This window comes from Choloepus didactylus, chromosome 16, assembly GCF_015220235.1.
Source record: "Choloepus didactylus isolate mChoDid1 chromosome 16, mChoDid1.pri, whole genome shotgun sequence".
Classification (NCBI taxonomy): domain Eukaryota; kingdom Metazoa; phylum Chordata; class Mammalia; order Pilosa; family Megalonychidae; genus Choloepus; species Choloepus didactylus.
The window spans coordinates 79,099,710-79,121,502 of NC_051322.1; the positions used below are offsets into that span (position 1 = coordinate 79,099,710).

At 36.3% G+C, this 21,793-nt stretch overlaps 1 protein-coding gene across 5 annotated transcripts in view; it reads left to right on the forward strand.

Annotated features, from left to right (window-relative positions):
- LOC119511718 (putative zinc finger protein 705G) overlaps positions 1–3,267 on the forward strand; it is a 64,213-nt gene extending 60,946 nt beyond the window's left edge. For 4 of the 5 annotated variants that reach the window (XR_005212236.1, XR_005212238.1, XM_037806226.1 and 1 more), the window contains one exon: positions 222–3,267. Coding sequence is in view for 3 of the 5 variants with exons in the window: in XM_037806226.1 (XP_037662154.1) it covers positions 222–464 (243 nt within the window). In the remaining 2 variants the exon portion in view is untranslated. The remainder of the gene's footprint in view (positions 1–221) is intronic. The other variant, XM_037806227.1, reaches the window with a different exon arrangement.
- The last annotated feature ends 18,526 nt before the right edge of the window (positions 3,268–21,793 follow it).

The window sequence follows — 21,793 nt, forward strand, 5'->3', positions numbered from 1 at the left end:
CAACAAAAATCTATTATAGTTTGAGTTTAGGGAAAAATTAAACTGAACACAAACCACTGAACTTAGTACATATAAAAACCTGATTGAATGATGTGTATATTAAATTGACATGGGAAAGATTTTAATCACTGAAGGATTAGTTGAGAGATCATATGTTGGGAAATGGAGAAATGTATGTATGTGAACAAATGTTTTACAGTCTCTCATTTAATTTCCCACAGCAGATATCTCATACTCAAAATAATTCCTTTCAATGTAATTACTTGCAAAAGGATTCCACTTTCAGATCCACAGTGACTCTACATGGATTAATTCCCAAGAGAAAGAAACAATATTTAAGCAAACCACTTGGAAAAGACCTCAGTGACCAGTTGTATTTTAATCAACATAAAAAGAGTCACATTAGAAGTAAATCATATGAATGTCAGAGTGCTAAAGCCTTTATTAAAAGCACTGACCACTGACAACACAAGAGAAGTCAAACTGGAAATCAACCATATGAATGCCTTCTATGTGGGAAAACTTTCATTAGTTTTTTCCAACTTGGACAACATGAGGAGACTCACACTGGAGAGAAACCCCATAAATGCCATTTATGTGAGAAAGCCTTTCATAAAAATTATCATCTCATACAACATGAGAGAACCCACACAGAAGGGAAACCCTATGAGTGCCCTACCTGTGGGAAAACCTTCAGTAAATATTATTACCTTAGAGTACATGAGAGAACACACACTGGGGAGAAACCCTATCAATGCCATACCTGTGGGAAAACCTTCAGTCAATATTGTCATCTCATCAGACATGAGAGAACCCACACTGAAGAGAAAACCTATGAATGTCATACCTGTGGGAAAACCTTCAGTCAATATTGTTATCTTAGAGCACATGAGAGAACTCACACTGGAGCAAAACCCTATGAATGCCACCTGTGGGAAAGCTTTCATTCGTTGTTCTAACCTAAGAACACATGAGAGAGTTCACACTGGACAGAAACCCCATAAATGCCATGTATGTGAGAAAGCCTTCAGTAGATATTTTGATCTTAAATGACATGAGAGAACACACACTGGAGCAAAACCCTATCAATGCCATACCTGTGGGAAAAAACCTTCAGTCAATGTTGCCATCTCATACGACATGAGAGAACCCACACGGAAGAGAAAATGTATGAATGCCATATCTGTGGGAAAACCTTCAGTCAAAATTCTCACCTTAGACAACATGTGAGAACACACCCTGGAGAGAAACCCTATGAATGCCATACCTGTGGGAAAACCTTCAGTCAGTATTGTTATCTTAGAGTACATGAAAGAAAACATACTGGAGAGTAACCCTATAAATGCTATAACCATGGGAAAGCCTTCATTCGTTGTTCTAACCTAAGAACACATGAGAGAGTTCACACTGGACAGAAACCCCATCAGTGTCATGTATGTGAGAAAGCCTTCAGTCAGAATTCTTCTGTTAAGACAACATGAGAATACACACTGGAGAGAAACTATATGAATGCCATATGTGTGGTAAAGCCTCATTCATTGTAATACCCTAAAAGAACATGAGAGAACTCACAGTGGAGAAAAACCCCATAAATGTCATAGTATGTGTAAATACCTTCAGTCAGTATTACCTTAGAGTACATAAGAGAATACACACTGGGGAGAAACCCTATGAATGCCATACCTGTGGTAAATCCTTCATCGTTATACCTTAAGACGGCATGAGAGAACTCACTCTGGAGAGAAACCCTATAAATGTCATGTGAGAGAGCCTTCAGTCAATGAATATTCTGGTCTGAGACAACATGAGAGAACTCACACTGCAGAGAAACCCTATGAATGTCATCTATTTGGGAAAGTTTTCACTCAGTTCTCAGACAACATGACAGAACACAGTGTACAGAAGCCATAAGAATGTAATCTATATGGGAAAGCCTTAATTTTTCTAACTTAAGACAACATGGAATTATTCAAACTTGAGTGTCATCAATGTGGGAAAGTTTTCAGTCAATATTCTGACCTTAGATCAAATGAGAGAAATCACACTACACATATTTTGAGTATGGAAGAGAATTCAGACATAGCTTTAATCTTTAAACAAACTAGAGAAGTCACACACTTAAGAAATACACTTTGTAATATACATATGTCATTTGCCATCTGTGCTATTTCAGTTAATTTAAGGAAATTCATATGAGAGAGAATCTGTACAAATGTCATCTATGTAGCAAAGCTCTTAGAGAATGGTCTGATATATGGTACAATACATAATATAAATCTAATGGTAGTGGAATGTCATCTACTGCTCCAATAAGCAAGCCAGAGAAATTACATGAGGAATGCTATGTTCTCAATGTAAGAGTGCCTTAATTTGTAATTTAACCTTTAAGTAAAATAAGTGGAATCAGTAGGAATTAAACACTGGGTCTGTGATTACTTTGCCATATCATTCAGTGAAAATGAAGCCTTAGTGTACTAAAAGCTAAATTTAGGAATAACCATGAAAACATGAAATAAGATGGTAAAGTCATAAAAACATGAAGAAAGAGGGAAAAGACTTTATTAGGAGGATGATACCTATTGGAGGAGATCCAGAAACTTCATGATGGAGACTATATTTAATATAAACTCAGGAAATCATTTATTCAGAAATTTGGGAGGCTGTGATCATGAATTATTGTGTCTTTGTGATGGATAGCATTTGAGGGGATTGGGCAACTTATTGGATATTTGGTGACTGAGTTAGGGAGATCAGTTGTGGAAATGCTATTGGCATGGGGATAGAATGTGAACTCTTATTTTGTATTCTAGGGTAAGTGACTGCTGTGATTGCCTCTAATTGATCAATGATAAACATTTTTCAGGCCAATGATTAAGTATCTGAAGGGTAGGAACAGATATGTTTACCTTGGTTTTGCTATTAGAGGGAACATTACTTAATCTCTGTAACAAGATTTATATGAGTAGGGTATGGTCTTACCCACAGTACACTGAGTGAAGTAGATGTCCAGATAATTCCCATTTCCCCTCACTAATGGCCCATTAGGGAGTATCAGAACCCACTGAAATAAACTTTATAATCAAAGATGTAATCCCAAAATATACAGGACCCATAGGCAATGCTATTATGATGGTCCAGATGTGGGAATCCAATCCTTGACATTAATTTTGGAAAAATTATTATCCAGAACATGCATGTATGAAACTTTTCAGTTAAGTTCATAATTTTAGAAGACTGCTGAATTCTCTCCTACTAAAATTGAGGATACTGGAAGTATTTCTGTTCTCATTAGTACACCTTATATTTTATGCAATGTTGAAAGACTCATTGCTTTACCCTAAATAGATACCAAGAAAAGGTTGCCTTTTCTCATAACTTCCATTATGTGTAGGCATAGTGGTGGACTTATGTAGTGTAATAAGTCAGAGTGACAGAAAAAGAAAACTTGGGAAAAAATGAAAATATACTGTCTGGAGGTGACATTTCAATATATAGATTCTGCTATTAAATTTGCAAAAGAAAATTGGAGGCCATTATTAATTTTAGGACTATCACAGTGTCTGAAGAAAAATAAAATTCAATTTCTATATGTTAGAAATTTATTGAGAAATTAATTGTTCCCACACCCCAAACTTCATGCCATCAGAAGTTGCATGTCCAGTTCCATGGTGGATTCACCTACAGCAGGTGCTCTCATGGGAAATTCAGCTATTTCATTGATGTCACTGAGGTTAAGTACATTATGCTTATTTTCCAGGAAGAGATCATCAGCCTCTCTACCACCAGGTTCTCAAGCCTCATTGGTTGTAAAAAGCAGTTTAGTGTATTCCTCATCAGCAATTTCATTCCAAAGATATCATAATAGGACCCTTGCCATATCCATAAATATGAGTAATGCATTTGGTGCCTTTCCACCTCACCACTTGTTTCCAGAGGTCCCTTCACTAACTAGGGAATATTTGATTCTCTAACTGCATACTGTCCATGAATCTGACCAGAATGCTAAGCCTTGATGATGGCTTCCACCATGAGGTAGTAAACATGCATGGGGTGCTTATATCCAAGTGTTCCAGGATTATTAGTACCAGTCAGAGTTCAGCTCATTGGTCCCATTTATCAGTGCTAGGAGGGGTGGTATATCATCTACCCAAGGCAAGTGAAACAATGACTGCTGCCCAATGGCTTCAGTTTGACTTACCCATCAGTGAACCGGCACTGAGCATCTGGTGGGATGTCCATATGTCAGGGTCCTCTGGGTTTCAATGCATTGAGGGAAGTTCCCTGTATTGCAACAGGCTTGCATTTTATGGGCATGCCTCTTCCTGGGGATCTGAGTGAGCACAATCTTGAGTTTACTACTTCCATTTGATGATACTTTGTCATTGGACACTGCCTGAGTAAGGGTTCTGATTTCCCTGAACTCAGAATATGAGGGGGATTCCTTAGGAAAATGGGAGTGCTCTTGATGGTAATCCTTTCCAATTCCATTAAGCTCCAATAGCACATCAGAAGTTGTCTTTCATAAGAATAAGTGCTGGGCTTCATCTAGGAGTTTATGTCCTGAAGTCATGTGGCTCTCCTTCCATATAACCTGATGGTATGTTTCCCTTCTACTGGAATGCAATTTTCAGTGTCTCATTAGCTTTGCTACACAGGGGTACCTCTCAATAAGTTCTTCCTTACTGCCTTTGTATAGCTGTTGAGTGATTCATTCCAATGTTCTATTGTCTCATTTGCTTGGAGGACACAGGAAGGATGAAAGGCCAGTATCACCCAATGGGAGTGTATTAGGGTTCTCTAGGGAAGCAGAGAGGAGATATCTGTAACTATAAGATTTTATACAAGTGTCTCACTCAACTGTAGGGATGCATGAGTCCAAATTCTATAGAACAGGATACATGAATCCAGATTCCATAGGGCAGGGAACAAACTGGCATCTCTGATGAAGGTGTCTGATGAACTCCTCTGGAAATGCTTCCCTGCCTAGCTGAAGAGGAAGTGAGGATCTCTTTCTCCCTTAAAAGTCTTCAACTGATTGGATTAAATCTGGCTACTTGAATTATCTCATTGTGGAAGACACACCCTTTGTTATGTAATCACAGGTGCAGTTGATTGATGATTTAATAAACCAGCTTTCTGGTTTATTAACCAGCCACAAATGTCCTTGAAGTTAACACGCCAGTGCTTTCTTGAGCAAATGCCTGGAAATTATCACCTGGCCAAGTTGGTAAAAAATCACAGGGCATGGTAGTATTAAGAGAAGCCTTAGGGGATCTCCTGTATTCCAGGAAAACTTTTTCACCTCCATTGTGTAGTTACAGTGCTATTTCCCCTTGAGAGTCAGGATCAAGGGAAGACAAGGGGTCACCTGTGATGGTTATGTTCATGTGTCAGCGTGATCAGGTGATGATGTCCAGGTATCTGGTCAAGGAAGAACTGTTCTAACCATTACTGCCAGGGCATTTGTTGCTGGGCAATAAATCAGAAGGCTGGTTTATTTAATCATTAGTCAATTGATTACACCTGTGACTGTATCAACAAAGGGCATGTCTTCTACTTTGAGAGATTTCAATCAGCTGGATTTAATCCAATCAGTTGATTACTTTTAAGGGAGAGAAAGAGGACCTTCACTTCTTTAGCTAGCCAGCAGTTTCCTGAGGAGTTCATTGAACACCTTCATCAGGGTTCACTGCATGCCCTATGGAATATGGAATCATGCATCCTGCCTTACATAATTTGAACTCATGCCTCTACACAGTTGCATGAGACTATTATAAAATGTTATATTTATAGACATCTCTTATTCTGTTTCTTTAGAAAAACCTAATCAATAAAACCAGTATTCAAAACTTGGTATCATAACATTAAAAATTCTGGGTGAGTGTTCTGATTAAAGTGTTTTTTTTTTTTTTTTTGGCTCAGAAAAACACCTTGAAATGATTGGAACTGGTATTTCACCCAGTATTCAAAAATATAACAAAATGGTTACACAGAATTCTAGGTGAGTGTTCACTTGAATGTGACTTTCAAGTGAAAGTCTTGAAATTCACTTGAATGTGTATTTCAAGGAATACACCATGAAAAGGAATGGAACTGTATTTCATACAGTATTCAAAACTAAGGACCATAATGCTTAAAGAGAAATGTAAGTGGGTGTTCTTCAGAAAGAGAGTTTTCAGCTCAGGAAAATACAATAGAAGAGAGTGGAGAAATATTCAATCAGTATTCAAAACTATGTAACAATGATTACACAGAATTCTAGGTGAGTGTTCTTAAAATGACTTTTCAGTTCAGGAAAAACCAAGAAGAGAATAGAACAGGTATTTCACCTCATATCCATAATTTAAATAAGGATTACATAGAATTCTAGGTGAGTGTACCTCTGAAAGTGAGTTTTCACATCAAGAAAAAAACATAGAACTGTATGGAATTGGTTATTCACCCAGTATTCAAAACTATATAACAATGGTTACACAGAATTCTAGGTGAGTGTTCTTATGAAAGTGAGTTTTTCCCTCAGGAAAACACCATAGAAGAGAATGAATCTGTTATTTTACCTAGTATCTAAAACTAAGTAACATAATGTTTAACAGTGTACTAGGTGAGATTTTTTTTTTTTTTTCTGAAAGTGATATTTACCCTCAGGAAAACACAATAGAAGTTAATTTGTGTAGTATTCCTCCAGTATTCAAGGCTAAGTAAATAATAGCTACACAGAATCCTTGTTGATGGTTCTGCTCCATGTGAATATTCAGCTAATGTAAACACAGAAGAAGTGAATGGAACTGGTGTTTTACCCAGTAATAAAATTAACATTCTAGGTGAATGATCATCTGAAGATGAGTTACCCACTCAAGAAAACACCATAGAAGAAAATAGATCTTGTATTTCACCCAGTATTGAAAATTAAGAAAGTACTGAAAATTAAGTAAGTGTTCCACTCATGAAAATGCAATGGGAGTGAATGGATCTGGTACTCCACCAGTATTCAAAACTAAGTAACATTGTGGTTACAGGGAATTCTAGGTGTAAGTAGTTTTGAAAGTGAGTTTTCTGCACAAAACAAGACAAAGCACCATAGAAATGAAAGGAACAGAATTTGAACTGTTATTTCACTTAGAACAGAAAACTAAGTAACATTACAGGAACACAGAATTCTAGGTGTCTGTTTTATTGAAGGTGGGTTTTCTGCTCAGGAAACACCATAAAGGAGAATAGAACTGGTAATTCACCCAGTATTCAAAACAATGTAACAGTTTTTATGCAGAATTCTAGGTGAGTGTTTCTCTGAAAGTGAGACATCTGCTTAGGAAAACACAAGGAAGTGAATGGAACTGGTTTGCAACCATTATTTGGAACTTAGTAGCATATTGGTTACCCAGAATTCTAGGTGAATGTTCTGCTGAAAGTGAGTTTTCAGCTTGGGAAAACACCATCGAAGATAATAGAACTGGTATATCAAGCAGTATTCAAAATAATTAAAATATTGGTTACACAGAATTCTAGGTGAGCATTCTTCTTAATGAGACTTCAGTTCAGGAAAACACCAAGAAAAGAATAGAGCTGGTATTTCACCAAGTATTCAAAACTAAGTAACAGAGTTACATAGAATTCAAGGGGATTTTACAACTGAAAGTGAGTTTTCAAATATGGAAAAAAAACAAAACAAAACAAAACACAGAAGTGAATGCCACTTGTCATACACCCAATATTCAAAAACATGCAACATAATATTTTCACAGAATTCTAGGTGAATGGTCTCCTCAAAGTGAATTTTTGCATCAGGAAAACACCATATAACTGAAAAGAAGTGGAATTCTACCAGTATTCAAAACTATATAGCATAATGGTAGCGCAGAATTTTAGGTGAGTGTTCTGCTGAAAGTATTTGGCTCAGGAAAGCACCATAGAAGTGAATGGACCTGGTAATTCACACAATTCTCAAACTAACGTAATCATTACACAGAATTCTGAGTTTTCTGGATGTGAGACTTCAGATCAGGGAAGACTGTAGAAGTGAATGGAACCAGTATTCCACCAGTATTCAAAACTAAAATAATAATTTCAAAGAAATCTTAGTGTTCTATTTAAACTGAGTTTTCAGCTCAAGAAAATACCATAGAAGAGAAAAGAACTGGTATTTTTACACATTATTCACAACTAAGTAACATAATGGTAACAGTATTCTAGGTGACTGTCCATCTGAAATTGAGTTTTCCACTAAGGAATGCATGATAGAAGAGAATGAAACTGGTATTCCACTGGTATTCAAAACTAAATTACATAATGCTTTCAAAGAATTCAAAGTGAATGTTCTTAAAGTATGTTTTCAGCTCAGAGAAACAACATAGAAGTAAATGGAACTGGTATTTCACCCAGTGTTCAAAACTAGCATAATTTTTATACAGAATTCTAGGTGAGTGTTCTGAAAATGAGTTTTCAGCATAGGAAAACACTGTAGAAGAGAACTTAACTGCTATTTCACACAGTCATAACTAAGTAACATTGCACAGAATTCTAAGTCAGTATATGGCTGAAAGTGAGTTTTCAGATCAGGAAAATGCAACAAAAATGAATCGATCTTGTATTTCACCCAGTATTCAAAACTATTTAACATAATGTTTACACAGAATTCTAGGTGAGTGTTCTTCAGAAAGGGAGATTTGAACTTAGGAACATATCACAGAAGTGAATATAACTGGTATTTTACCCAGTATTCAAAACAAAGTAACATAATTACACAGAATGCTAACTGAGTTTTCTGCTGTGAGTTTTTTGCTCAGAATAACACCACAGAAGTAAACAGAACTCGTATTTTAAACAGTACTGAAAACTAAGTACCATAACACACAGAATTCTAGGTGAGTGTTCTGCTTTGAGTTATTTTTCAACTCAGAAAAACACAGTAGTTATGAATGGAACTGGTATTTATCCAAGTATTGAGAACTAGGTAAAATAATGGTTACAGAATTCTTGGCAAGTGTTCTGATTAAAGTTATTTTAACAGGAAAACACCATAGAAGAGAATAGAACTGGTATTTCACCCAGTATTCAAAACTAAGTAACTGATATTCTAGTTTGCTAATGCTGATGGGATGCAAAACACCAGAAATGGACTGGCTTTTATAAAGGGGGTTTATTTGGTTACACAGTTACAGTCTTAAGGCCATAAAGTGCCCAAGGTAATGCATCAACAATCAGGTACCTTTACTGGAGGGTGGACAATGGTGTCTGGAAAACCTCTGTTAGCTGGGAAGGCATGTGGCTGGTGTCTGCTCCAGAGTTCTGGTTTCAAAATGGCTTTCTCCCAGGATATTCCTCTCTAGGCTGCAGTTCCTCAAAAATGTCACTCTTAGGTGCTCTTTGGGGCATTTTTCCTCTCTTAGCTTCTCCAGAGCAAAGCTCTTCTTTCAACAGCCAACTTCAAACTGTCTCATCTGCAGTTCTCTTCTCAGCTCCTGTGTGCATTCTTCAAAGTATCTCTCTTGGCTGTAGCAAACTCACTCCTGTCTGAGCTTCTAATACTCCAGTAAACTAATCAAGGCCCATGTTGAATGGGCAGGGCCACACCTCCATGTAAATTATCCAGAGTTATCACTGACAGTTGGGTGGGGTGCATCTCCATGGAAGCAACCCAATCCAATGTTCCAACTTAATCCATGCTAATACATCTGCCCCACAAGATTGCATCAAATAACATGGCTTTTTCTGGGGGACATAATACATTCAAACTGACACAAGTGGTTACACAGTTCTAGGAGAGTGTTCTGAAAGAGAGTTTTGAGAACAAGAAAACAGCAGAGAAGTGAATGGAACATGTATTTCACCCAGTACTCAAAACTAAGTTACATAATGGTTACACAGAGTTCTAGATGAGTTTTTTGCTGATAGTAAGTTTTCAGCTGAGAAAAACAATATAGAAGGGAATAGAACTGGTATGACAACTAGTATTCATAATTAAGTAACATAATTTTTGCACGTAATTCCAGTGAATGTTCTGCTGAAAGTGAGTTTTCTGCTCAGGAAAACACCTTAGATAAGAATAGAACTGGTAATCCCACAAAGATTTCAAACTAAGTAACATAATTGTTATGGAGGATCCTACATGAATGTTCTGAATGTGAGTTTTCAGATAAGGAAAATACCATGGAAGTGAATGGACCTGGTATTGCACCAATATTCAATACTAAGTAACAAAGTTTTTACAGATAATTCTTAGTCAGTGTTACACTTAAAGTGAGTTTTCAGCTCATGAAAACAACATAGAAGAGAATAGAACTGGAATTCCATGAGGATTCAAAACTAAAAACATAATATTTTTGAAGAATTCCAGGTGAGTGTTTTTCTGAAAGTGAGTTTTCACTTCAGAGAAACAGCTTAGAGGAAAATAGAACTGGTATTTCACCCATTATTCATAACTAAGTAACATAATGGTTGCACAGTATTCCACCTAAGAGTTCATCTGAAAGTAAATTTTCCGCTAAGGAAAACACCACAGAAGAGAATGAAACTCATATTCCACCAGTATTCAAAACTAAGTCTCATAATGCTTACACAGAATCCAAGGTGCATGTTCTTGTGGAGTGTGTTTTCAGCTCAGAGAAACAACAAAGAACTGAATTGAACTGCTATTTCACCCATATTCAAAACTAAATATCCTAATTGTTACATGGAATTCTATGTGAGTGTCCTGAAACTGAGTTTTCAGCACAGGAGAACACCATAGAGGAGAATGGAACTGCTATTTCACCATATTCAAAACTATAACACAATTACACAGAATTCTATGTGACTGTAGTGCTGAAAGTGAGATCAGGAAAAAGCAATAGAATTGAATCAAACTGGTATTTCACCCATATTCAAAACTATATAACCTAATGATTACACGCAATTCTATGTGCATGTTCTGATAAAAGTGAGTTTTCAGATCAAGAAAATACAACAGAAGTGAATGGATGTGGTATTTCAGCCTGTTTTCAAAACTGGGTAACAATATTTACAAAGAAGGCTAGGTGAGTGTTCCTCTGAAAATGAGTTTTCAGCACAGTGAAACATCAAAGAAGTGAATGGAAATGGTATTTAACCCAGTACTCAAAGCTAAATAACATATTGTTTTAACCCAGTACTCAAAGCTAAGTAACATTGTTTACACAGAATTCTAAGTGGGTGTTCTTAAAGTGAAATTTTCAGCATAGGAAAACACCATAGATTAGAAAAGAACTAGTATTTCACCCAGTATTCAAAATAATGTAACATAACAGTTACACAGAATTCTAGGTGAGTTTTTTTCTGAGTGAGTTTTCAGCTCGTGAAAATACCATATAATAGGATAGAACAGGTATTTCACCAAGTATTCAAAATTATGTAACATAATGGCTACAGAGATTCTAGGTGAGTATTCTGCTGAAAGTGAGTTTTCAATTCAGGAAAATACAATATGAGTGAATGGAACAGTATTAAAAACTAGGTAACAAAATGTTTACACAGAATTCTACATGTGTGTTGAGATGAATGTAAGTTTCCAGCTCTGTAACACACTATAGAAGTGAATGAACTTACATTTCTACCAGAATCCAAAACTAGGATTTTTAAGTGACTGTTCTGAATAAAATAAGTTTTCAGGTCTGGGAAACACCATGGAGGTGAAAGGAACTGGTACTTATCACAGTATACAAAACTAAGTACCACAAGGGTTACACAGAATTCTGTGTGTGTTCTTTTGAAAGTGAGTTTCCAGATTAGGAAAACACAATAGAAGTGAATGAAAGAAGTATTTCACCCAGTATTCAAAAGTAGGTAAGATAATGTTTACACAAAATTGTAGATGGGTGTTCTGAAAGTGAGTTTTCAGCATAGGAAAAAAGCATAGAAGCAAATGGAAATGGTATTTCACTCAGTATTCAAAATTAAGTAATATATTTTTTACACAGAATTCTAGGTGGTTGTTCTTCTGATAGTGATTTTTCAGATCAGGAAAACACCATAGAAATGAATGGAACTGGTATTCTACAAAGTTTTCAAATTGCCATAATGTTTACAAAGAATTCTAGATGAGCGTTCTTTGGAACGTGAGTTTTCAGATCAACAATACATCATAGAAATTAATGGAACTGGTATCCTACCAGTATTCAAAACTAAGTAACACAATTTTTACCCAGATATGAAGTGAGTGTTCTGAATAAAGAGTTTTCAGCTCAGGGTAATACCATGGAAGTGAGAAGAACTTGTTTTCACCCAGTAATCAAAACTGAAAAAGAGTCCAGACTTCAATTAAAGATAAATGGAGCAGATCTGGTTAAGACTAGGGCAAATCAGGCCAAAGGGTAAAGGTCAAAACTGACTGTGTTTTAAAACTTCAACTTCCATGTGAGACCAAGGGAAGAGATATTTATGTGGTGTATGATCTATATTTTCTAAACAGTATAACTTCTATCAGTTTGAACACCATAAGTACATGGAACTTTGAATAGGAAGTGAGATCTGGTAGATTTGTGTAGGTTAGTGTAAAAGTGAAATATCTCAAAATAATTTGGGCAAAGAATAAAAATACATATGCAGGGACCCCTGAGGAGCTGGGGGAAAATGTGGAAGTGTTGGATTTCCTCTCCTGATTTGTTGCTGATATGCTCACAAATATTGAGGACTGATGGCTTGGTATGCCAAGCCCTCTCTCTTGGGGCTTTCCCTTATGAAGCTCCTTACTACAAAGTAGAGGCTAAACCTGCTTATAATTTTGCCTAAGGGTCTCCCCCTGAGTATCTCTTTGTTGCTCAGATGTGGCTCTCTCACTCTAGTTAAGCCAACTTGACAAGTGATCTTATTGCTCCACCCTCTATGTGGGGTTTGACTCCCAGGGGTGTAAATCACCCTGGCAAGGCAGGATATGACTCCCAGGGATGAATCTGGGCCCAGAATTGTGAGATTGAGGACATCTTCTTGACCCAAATGGGGATGTGAAATGAAACAAAATGAAGTTTCAAATGGAGATTTGAAATGAAGGTCTCAAATGGAGTCAAGAAGTCACTCTGCTGGACATTCTTACTATATAGATAAATATTTTTAGGTTTTAATGTATTGGAATACCTAGAAGTAAATACCTGAAACTATCAAATTCCAACTCAGTAGCCTTGACTCTTGAAGGTGGTTGTAAAACCTTGTTTCTTACAAGGGGTGACAGTGTGACTGTGAAAACTTGGTGGATCACAGTCCCTTTGTCCATTGTATGGAGGAAGAAGTGGAAAAATGGGGACAAAAACTAAATGAAAAATAGGGTGGGATGTGGGATGGTTTGGGTATTTTTTTATTTTTATTTTTTTTCTTATTCTTTCTGCTGTAAGGAAAATGTTAAAAAATAGACTGCGATAATGAATGCATAACTATATAATGGTACTACGAACAGTTGATTGTGCACCATGGATGATTGTATGGTATGTGAATATATCTCAATAAAACTATATTTAATTAAAAAAAAAACCTAAGTGCCATAAGTGTTACACTGAGTTCTATGTGTGTGTTTTGATGAAAGTTGAGTTCAGACCAGGAAAACACAATAGATGTGAATGGTAGTAATATTTCACCCAGTCTTCAAAAGCAGGTAGCATAATATTAACAAAAATTCTAGGTGAGTGTTCTGCTGAAAGTGAGTTTTCAGCTAAGGAAAACACCATAGAAGTGAGTGGAACTGGCATTTCACACAGTATTGGAAGCTATGTAACATAATGGTTATGTTACATATATAAGGAAGGGGTATGTGATTCTTGGAGGTGGTGGTGTTTTCTGACCTTTATATTTTATTTTATTTTTTTCTTTTATCCTTTTTATTGTTCTTATATTCTCTCTTTTTTGGATTAATGAATGTGTTCAAGGGCTGATTGTGGTTATGAATGCACAACCATATGATGACACTGTGAACAATTGATTGTTGATTGGTATGTGAAAAATATCTCTATAAAATTGCAGGGAAAACAGAGAGATACAGGTGCTGTAGAAGACTTGGAAAGAGGGATGCACCTATTCACTGTTTTTGGCCATGTGGAATGGTGCAGCCCATCTGGAGGGTGCTGTAGTGGTTCCACAAGAATCTAAATATGGATTGCCATAAGATTTTACAACCTCATTTTTGGGTATATACTTGAAAGAACTGAGAGTAGGTATACAAATGGACAATTGAACACTTGTTTTTATGGTGTATACATGATTTGCAATGGATGTAGGTGGCCTAAGAGTATATCAACTGATGAACAGAATGGTGAACAGTGGAGTATGCATACAATAGAATATTGAGTGGCTGATAGAAGGAATGAAGTTGTGAGGCACACACACAAAATAAGAATAAAAATTAAAGTGAAAAAGAACAATTAAAGTACAAAAGAACACTGGGTGCTTTTTTTTTTAATTCCATTTTTCTACCCATCCATCCACAAGCTAGACAAATGAGAGTGTGGTCAACATGGCCTTCCCAATCACATTGCCACCCCTCATGAGCTACATTTTTATACAGTTGTCTTCAAGATTCATGGGCCCTGGGTTGTAGCCTGACAGCTCCAGACATTTACTGCTAGCTATTCCAATTCATTAGAACCTAGAAAGTGTTGTCTACATTTGTGCAAGAGTGCCCACCAGAGTGACCCCTTGACTCCCCCCAGAATCCCCCTGCCACTGAAGCTTATTTCACTTCCTTCCACATCTCCCTCCTGGTCAAGAAGATGCCTTCCATCCCACTACATGGGGTCCGGACTCCTCCCAGGGAGCCACATTCTACATTGCCAGGGAGATTCACACACCCTGGGCATCAGATCGCTTGCGGGGAGGAGGGGGGGGTCAGTGATTTCACCTGCCAAGTTGACTTAGCTAGAGAGAGAGGGCCACATCTGAGCAACGAAGAGGTACTCAGGAGGAGGCTCCTAGGCACAATTAAAGAGAGGTTTAACCTCTCCTTTGTAGCAACAGTCTTCCCAAGGGCAAGTCCTGTGGTAGAGGGCTCAGGCCATGAAACCACCAGTCCACTACATCTGTGAGCACATTAGCAACAATTGAGGTGGGGAAACCCAAAACCCCTGCATTCTCCACCAGCTCCTAAAGGGGATTCTGCATATATTTTTCATTTTTTAATTAACTATTTTTTTTAAAAATCAGCTATATAAGAAATTAAAAAAAATGCACACAATAAAAAAACATTTCAAACAAACCATAACAAGGGAATAAGAAAAAGACAACTAACCTAAGATAGCTACTATACTACCAACATGTTCCTACTCTACCCCCAAAAAATAACCTAATATAGCAACATTTCTGTGAACTTGTTCCTATCATACCCATCAGAAATTAACAGACCATGGTCATTCCTGGGCATTCCCATAATGTTAAATTTACCCATGGTACCTTTGGTATTAGATTGATGTTAGCTTCATAAAATGAGGTAGTGTTCCATTTTCTTCGATGTTTTGAAAGAGGTTAAATAAGATTGGTGTCAGTTTTTTTGGGAAAGTTTGGTAGAATTCCTCTGTGAAGCCATCTGGCCCTGGGCATTTATTTGTGGGAAGTTTTTGATGACTGATTAGATCTCTTTGCTTGTGATTGGAGAGTTGTGGTCTTCTGTTTCTTCTCTGGTCAGTTTAGGTTGTTCATATGTTTCCAGGAAATTGTCCATTTCCTCTACATTATCCAGTTTGTTGGCATACAGTTGTTCATAGTATCCTCTTTTAATTTTTTTTAATTTCTTCAGGATCCACAGTAGTGTCACCTTCCTCATTCATTTTTGTTTTTATGTGCCTTCTCTCTGTTTTTATTTTGTCAGTCTAGCTAGGGACTTGTCAATCTTGTTGATCTTATCAAAGAACCAACTTTTGTTATTTATTCTATTTTTTTTTGTTCTCCATGTCATTTATTTATGCTTTAATCCTTATTATTTCTTTTCTTCTACTTGGTTTAGAATTGTTTTGCTGTTCATTTTCTAGTTTCTTCAGTTGATCCATTAGTTCTTTCATTTTGGCCCTTTCTTCCTTTTTGATGTATGCATTTAGTGCTATAAATTTCCCACTCAGTACCACTTTTGCTGCATCCAATAGGTTTTGGTATGTTGTGTTCTCATTTTCATTCCTCTCTATATATTTAGAAATTTCTCTTGCTATTTCTTCTTTAACCCACTGATTTTTTAAGAGCATGTTGTTTAACCTCCAGGTGTTTGTGAATTTTCCAAGTCTCTGATGGTTATTCTTTTTTAATTTTTTATTCATTTTATTGAGATATATTCACATACCATGCAGTCATACAAAACAAAGTATGCATTCAATTGTTCAAAGTACCACAGCATACTTGTGCATTCATCAGCAAAATCAAACCCTGACACCTTCATTACCACACAAACAAAAATAAGAATAAAAATTAAAGTGAAAAAGAGCAATTAAATTAAAAAGAACACTGAGTCCCTTTTTATTTTGTTTGTTTGTTTCACTTCCCCCATTTTTCTACTCATCCATCCATAAACAACAAAGTGGAATGTGATCCATATGGCTTTCCCAATCACATTGTCACCTCTGATAAGCTACATTTTTATACAATCATTTTCAAGATTCATGGATTCTGGGTTGTAGTTTGATAATTTCAGGTGTTTACTGCTATATACTCCAATTCACTAGAACCTAAAAGGGTTTGTCTATATTATGCATAAGAGTGCCCACCAGAGTGACCTCTTGGCTCCTTTTGGAATCTCTCTGCCTCTGAAGCTTATTTCATTTCCTTTCCCATCCCCCTTTTGGTCAAGAAGATGTTCTCCATCCCACAGTACTGGGTCTAGATTCCTCCCCAGAAGTCATATTCCATGTTTCCAGAGAGATTCACTCCCATGGGTGTCTGATCCCACTTACGGGGGAGGGCAGTGATTTCACCTGCCAAATTGGCTTAGCTAGAGAAAGAGAGCTGCATGTGAGCAACAGAGACGCATTCAGGAGGAAGCTCTTAGGCAAAATTATAAGGAGGCCTAGTGTCTCCTTTGCAGCACCAGTTTTCCCAAGGGCAAGTCCTGTGGTAGAGGGCTCAGGCCATCAAACCACCAGTCCCCTATGTCTGTGAGCACATCAGCAACCATCAACGTGGAGAAGCCCAATACCCCTGCATTCCCCACAAGCTCCTCAAGGGGGCTATGCATATTTTTTATTTTTTATATTTTCTAATTAACTTTTTTTAAAAATCAACTATTTCACACAAAAAAATTTTAAAAAAAACATGCAATAAAAACATTTCAAACAAACCATAGCAAGGGAGTAGGAAAAAGACCACTAAACTTAGATAACTACTTGACTTCCAACATGTTCCTACTCTACTCCAAGAAAATAACCTAATATCGCAAAATTTCTGTGAACTTGTTCCTAGTAAACCTGTCAGAAATTAAGAGACCATAGTCATTCCTGAGCATTCACAGAACATTAAATTTCCCCATGATAGCTTATCTGTTCTTATTGGCTTATCACTCCCCTTTCCTTAAATGCTCTCTTTCACTAGTTCCCCTACATTCTACATTACAAACCATTTCTTTTACCTTTTTCAATGTTTACATTAGTGGTAGCATATAATATTTCTCTTTTTGTGCCTGGCTTATTTTGCTCAGCGTTGTGTCTTCAAGGTTCATCCATGTTGCCATATGTTTCACCACATTATTCCTTCTTAGAGCCGGGTAGTATTCTATTGTCTGTATATACCACATTTTATTTATCCACTCATCTGTTGAAAGACAATTGTGTTGTTTCCATCTCTTGGCAATTGCAAATAATGCTGTCATGAACATTGGCTTGCAGATATCTGTTCATGTCACTGCTTTCAGATCTTCCAGGTATATACAAAGAAGTGCAATCACTGGATCGAAGAGTAACTCTATATCTAGTTTTCTAAAGAAATGCCAGACTGACTTCCAGATTGGCCAAACCATTATACAGTCCCATCAACAATGAATAAGAGTTGCAATATCTCCACATCCTCTCCAGCATTTGTAGTTTCCTGTTTGTTTAATGGCAGCCATTCTAATTGGTATGAGATGGTATCTCATGGTGGTCTTAATTTGCATCTCCTAATAGCTAGTGAAGCTGAACAATTTTTCATGTTTTTCTTGGCCATTTGTATTTCCTCTTCAGAGAACTGTCTTTTCATATCTTTTGCCCACTTTATAATTGGGCTGTCCGTACTATTGTCATTGAGTTGTAGGATTTCTTTATATATGAAATATATCAGTTTTTTGTCAGAAACATGGTTTCCAAAATTTTTTTCCCATTGAGTTGGCTGCCTCTTCACATTTTTAACAAATTCCTTTGAGGTAAAGAAACTTCTAAGCCTCAGAGGTTCCCATTTATCTATTTTTTCTTTTGTTGCTTGTGCTTTGGGTATAAAGTCTAGGAAGTGGCCACCTAATACAAGGTCTTGAAGATGTTTTCCTACATTATCTTCTAGGAGTTTTATGGTACTGTGTTTAGTATTGAGATCTTTCATCCAGTTTGAGTTAATTTTTGTTTAGGGTATGAGATAGGGGCCCTCTTTCATTCTTTTGGATATGGATATCCAACAATCCCAGCCCCATTTGTTGAAAAGACAGTTACGTTCCAGTTCAGTGGCTTTGGGAGTTTTATCAAAGATCAGTCAGCCATAGATCTGGGGGTCTATCCCCACATTCTCAATTCAATTTCATTGATCAATATGTCTATCTTTATGCCAGTACCATGCTGTTTTGACAACTGTGGCTTTATAATAAGCTTCAAATTTGGGAAGTGTAAGTCCTCCCACTTCATTTTTCTTTTTTAGAGAGTCTTTAGCAATTCAAGGCATGTTCTCCTTCCAAATAAATTTGACTATGAGCTTTTCTAAGTCTGCAATGTAGGTTGCTGGAATTCTGATTGGGATTGCATTGAATCTGTAGATGAGTTTGGGTAGAATTGACATGTTAATGACATTTAGCCTTCCTATCCACGAACATGGAATATTTCCATCTTTTAAAGTCCTCTTCTATTTCTTTTAGTAGAGTCATATAGTTTTCTTTGTATAGGTCCTTTACATCTTTGGTTAAGTTTATTCTTAGATATTTGATTTTTTTTTAGTTGCTATTGAAAATGGTATATTTTCTTGAGTGTCTCTTCAATGTGTTTATTTGTAGCATATAGAAACATTACTGACTTATGTATCCCACTACTTTTCTAAATTTGTTCATTAGCTCTAGTATCTGTATCATCCATTTCTTAAGGTTTTCCAGATATAAGATCGTATCATCTGCAAACAATGACAGTTTTACTTCTTCCTTTCCAATTTAGATGCCTTTTATTTCTTTGTCTTGCTGAATTGCCCTGGCTAGCACTTCCAGCAGAATATTGAGTAACAGTGGTGACAGTGGGCATCCTTGTCTTGTTCCTGATGTTACAGTGAAGGCTTTTAGTCTCTCATCATTGAGTACTATACTGGTTCTGGGTTTTTCATATAAGCTCTTTATCATATTGAGGAATTTTCCTTCAATTCCTACCTTTTGAAGTGTTTTTATTAAAAAGGGATGTTGGATTTTGTTGAAAGCTTTTTCACCATCTATTATGATTATTTGATTTTTCTTTTTTGATTTGTTAATGTGTTGTAATATATTGATTGATATTCTTATGTTGAACCATCCTTGCATGACTGGAATGAACCCCACTTGGTCATGATGTATGATTTTTTTAATGTCTTTCGGTTCAATTTGCAAGTATTTTGTTGAGAATTTTTGCATCTATATCCATTAGGGAGATAGGCCTTTAGTTTTTCTTTTTAGTAGCATTTTTGCCTGGTTTTGATATTAGATTTATGTTAGCTTCATAAAATGAGTTAAGTAGTTTTCCATTTTCTTCAATGTTTTGAAAGAGTTTAAGTAAGATTGGTGTCAGTTCTTTGTGGAAAGTTTGGTAGAATTACCCCTGTGAAGCCATCTGGCCCTGAGCATTTATTAGTGGGAAGCTTTTGAATGAGTGATTGGATCTCTTTGCTTGTGATTGGTTGATTGAGGTCTTCTACTTATTCTCTGGTCAGTGTAGTTTGTTCATTTTGTTCCAGGAAATTATCCATTTCCTCTACATTATCCAGTTTATTGGCATACAGTTGTTCATAGTATCCTCTTATAACTTTTTAAATTTCTTTAGGATCCTCATTAATGTCACCTTTCTCATTCATTATTTTGTTTATATGGGTCTTCTCTCTTTTTGATTTTGTCAGACTACCTAGGGGATCGTCAATCTTGTTCATCTTCTCAAAGAAACAACTTTTGGTGTTATTTAACCTATTTTTGTTGTTGTTGTTGTTCTCTATGTCCTTTGTTTCTGCTTTAATCCTTGTTATTTCTTTTCTTCTACTTGGCTTAGTATTGTTTTGCTGTTCATTTTCTAGCTTCTTCAGTTGATTCATTATTTCTTTCATTTTGGCTCTTTCTTCCTTTTTCATATATGCATTTAGTGCTATAAATTTCCCACTCAGTACCACTTTTGCTGAATCCCATAGGTTTTGGTATGTTGTGTTTTCATTTTCATTTGTCTATATATTTAGCAATTTCTCTTGCTATTTATTCTTTAACCTACCAATTGTTTAGGTGCATGTTGTTTAACCTCCAGATACTTGTGTATTTTCTAAGTGTCTGATGTTTATTGAATTCTAACTGTATTCCATTTTGGTCAGAGAATGTGCTTGGAAAAATTTCAATTTCTTTAAGTTTATTGGGGCTTGTTTTATGTCCCAGCATATAATCTATTGTGGAGAAAGTTCCATGAGCAACAGAGAAGAATGTGTATCCTGGTGATTTGGGATGTAAAGTTCTACATATGTCTGTTAAATCCAATTCATTTAACAGACTGTTTAAGTTTTCAGATTCCTTACTGGTCTTCTGTCTGGTTGATCTATCTAGAGGAGAGAGTGATGTGTTGAAGTCTCCCACAATTATTGTGGAAACATCAATTGCTTCCTTTGGTTCTGCCAGTGTTTTTCTCATGTATTTTGTGGCACCTTGATTAGGTGCATAAACATTTATGATTGTTATTCTTCTTGTTGAATTGGCCCTTTTATTGGTACATAGTGGCCTTCTTTGTCTGTCATAACATCCTTGCATGTAAAGTCTATTTTATCTGAGATTAATATTGCTACTCCTGCTTTCTTTTGGCTGTAGCTTGCATGAAATATTTTTTTCCATCCTTTCGCTTTCAATTTCTTTGTGTCCCTGTGTTTAAGATGAGTCTCTTGTATACAACATATTGACGGTTTTTTGTTTTTTTTTTTTTTGATCCATCTTGGCAATCTTTATCTTTTAATTGGGAAGTTTAATCCATTTACATTCAGTATTATTACTGTATAGGCATTTCTTGAATCAGCCATCTTATTCTTTGGTTTATGTTTGTCATGTATATTTTTCCCTCTCTCTTTTAATGTCCTTCAATGTACCCATACTGAATCTCTTTAGTGCTGAATCTTTCTTGATCTCTCTCTCTCCTTTCTTTGTTTCTCTGTTGGTAGGTTTCCCTTTAGTATCTCAAGTATGGCAGGTCTCTTGTTAGCAGATTCTCTCATCATTTGTTTGTATGTGAAAATTTTAAGCTCTCCCTCAAATTTGAAGGAGAGGTTTGCTGGATAAAGTATTCTTGGTTGGCAATTTTTCTCTCTCAGAATTTTAAATATGCCATGCCACTGCCTTCTCAACTCCATGGTGGCTGCTGAGTAGTCACCACCTTGGCTTATGCTGTTTCCTTTGTATGTGGTGAATTGCTTTTCTCTTCTTGCTTTCAGAACTTTCTCCTTCTCTTATGTATTTGAC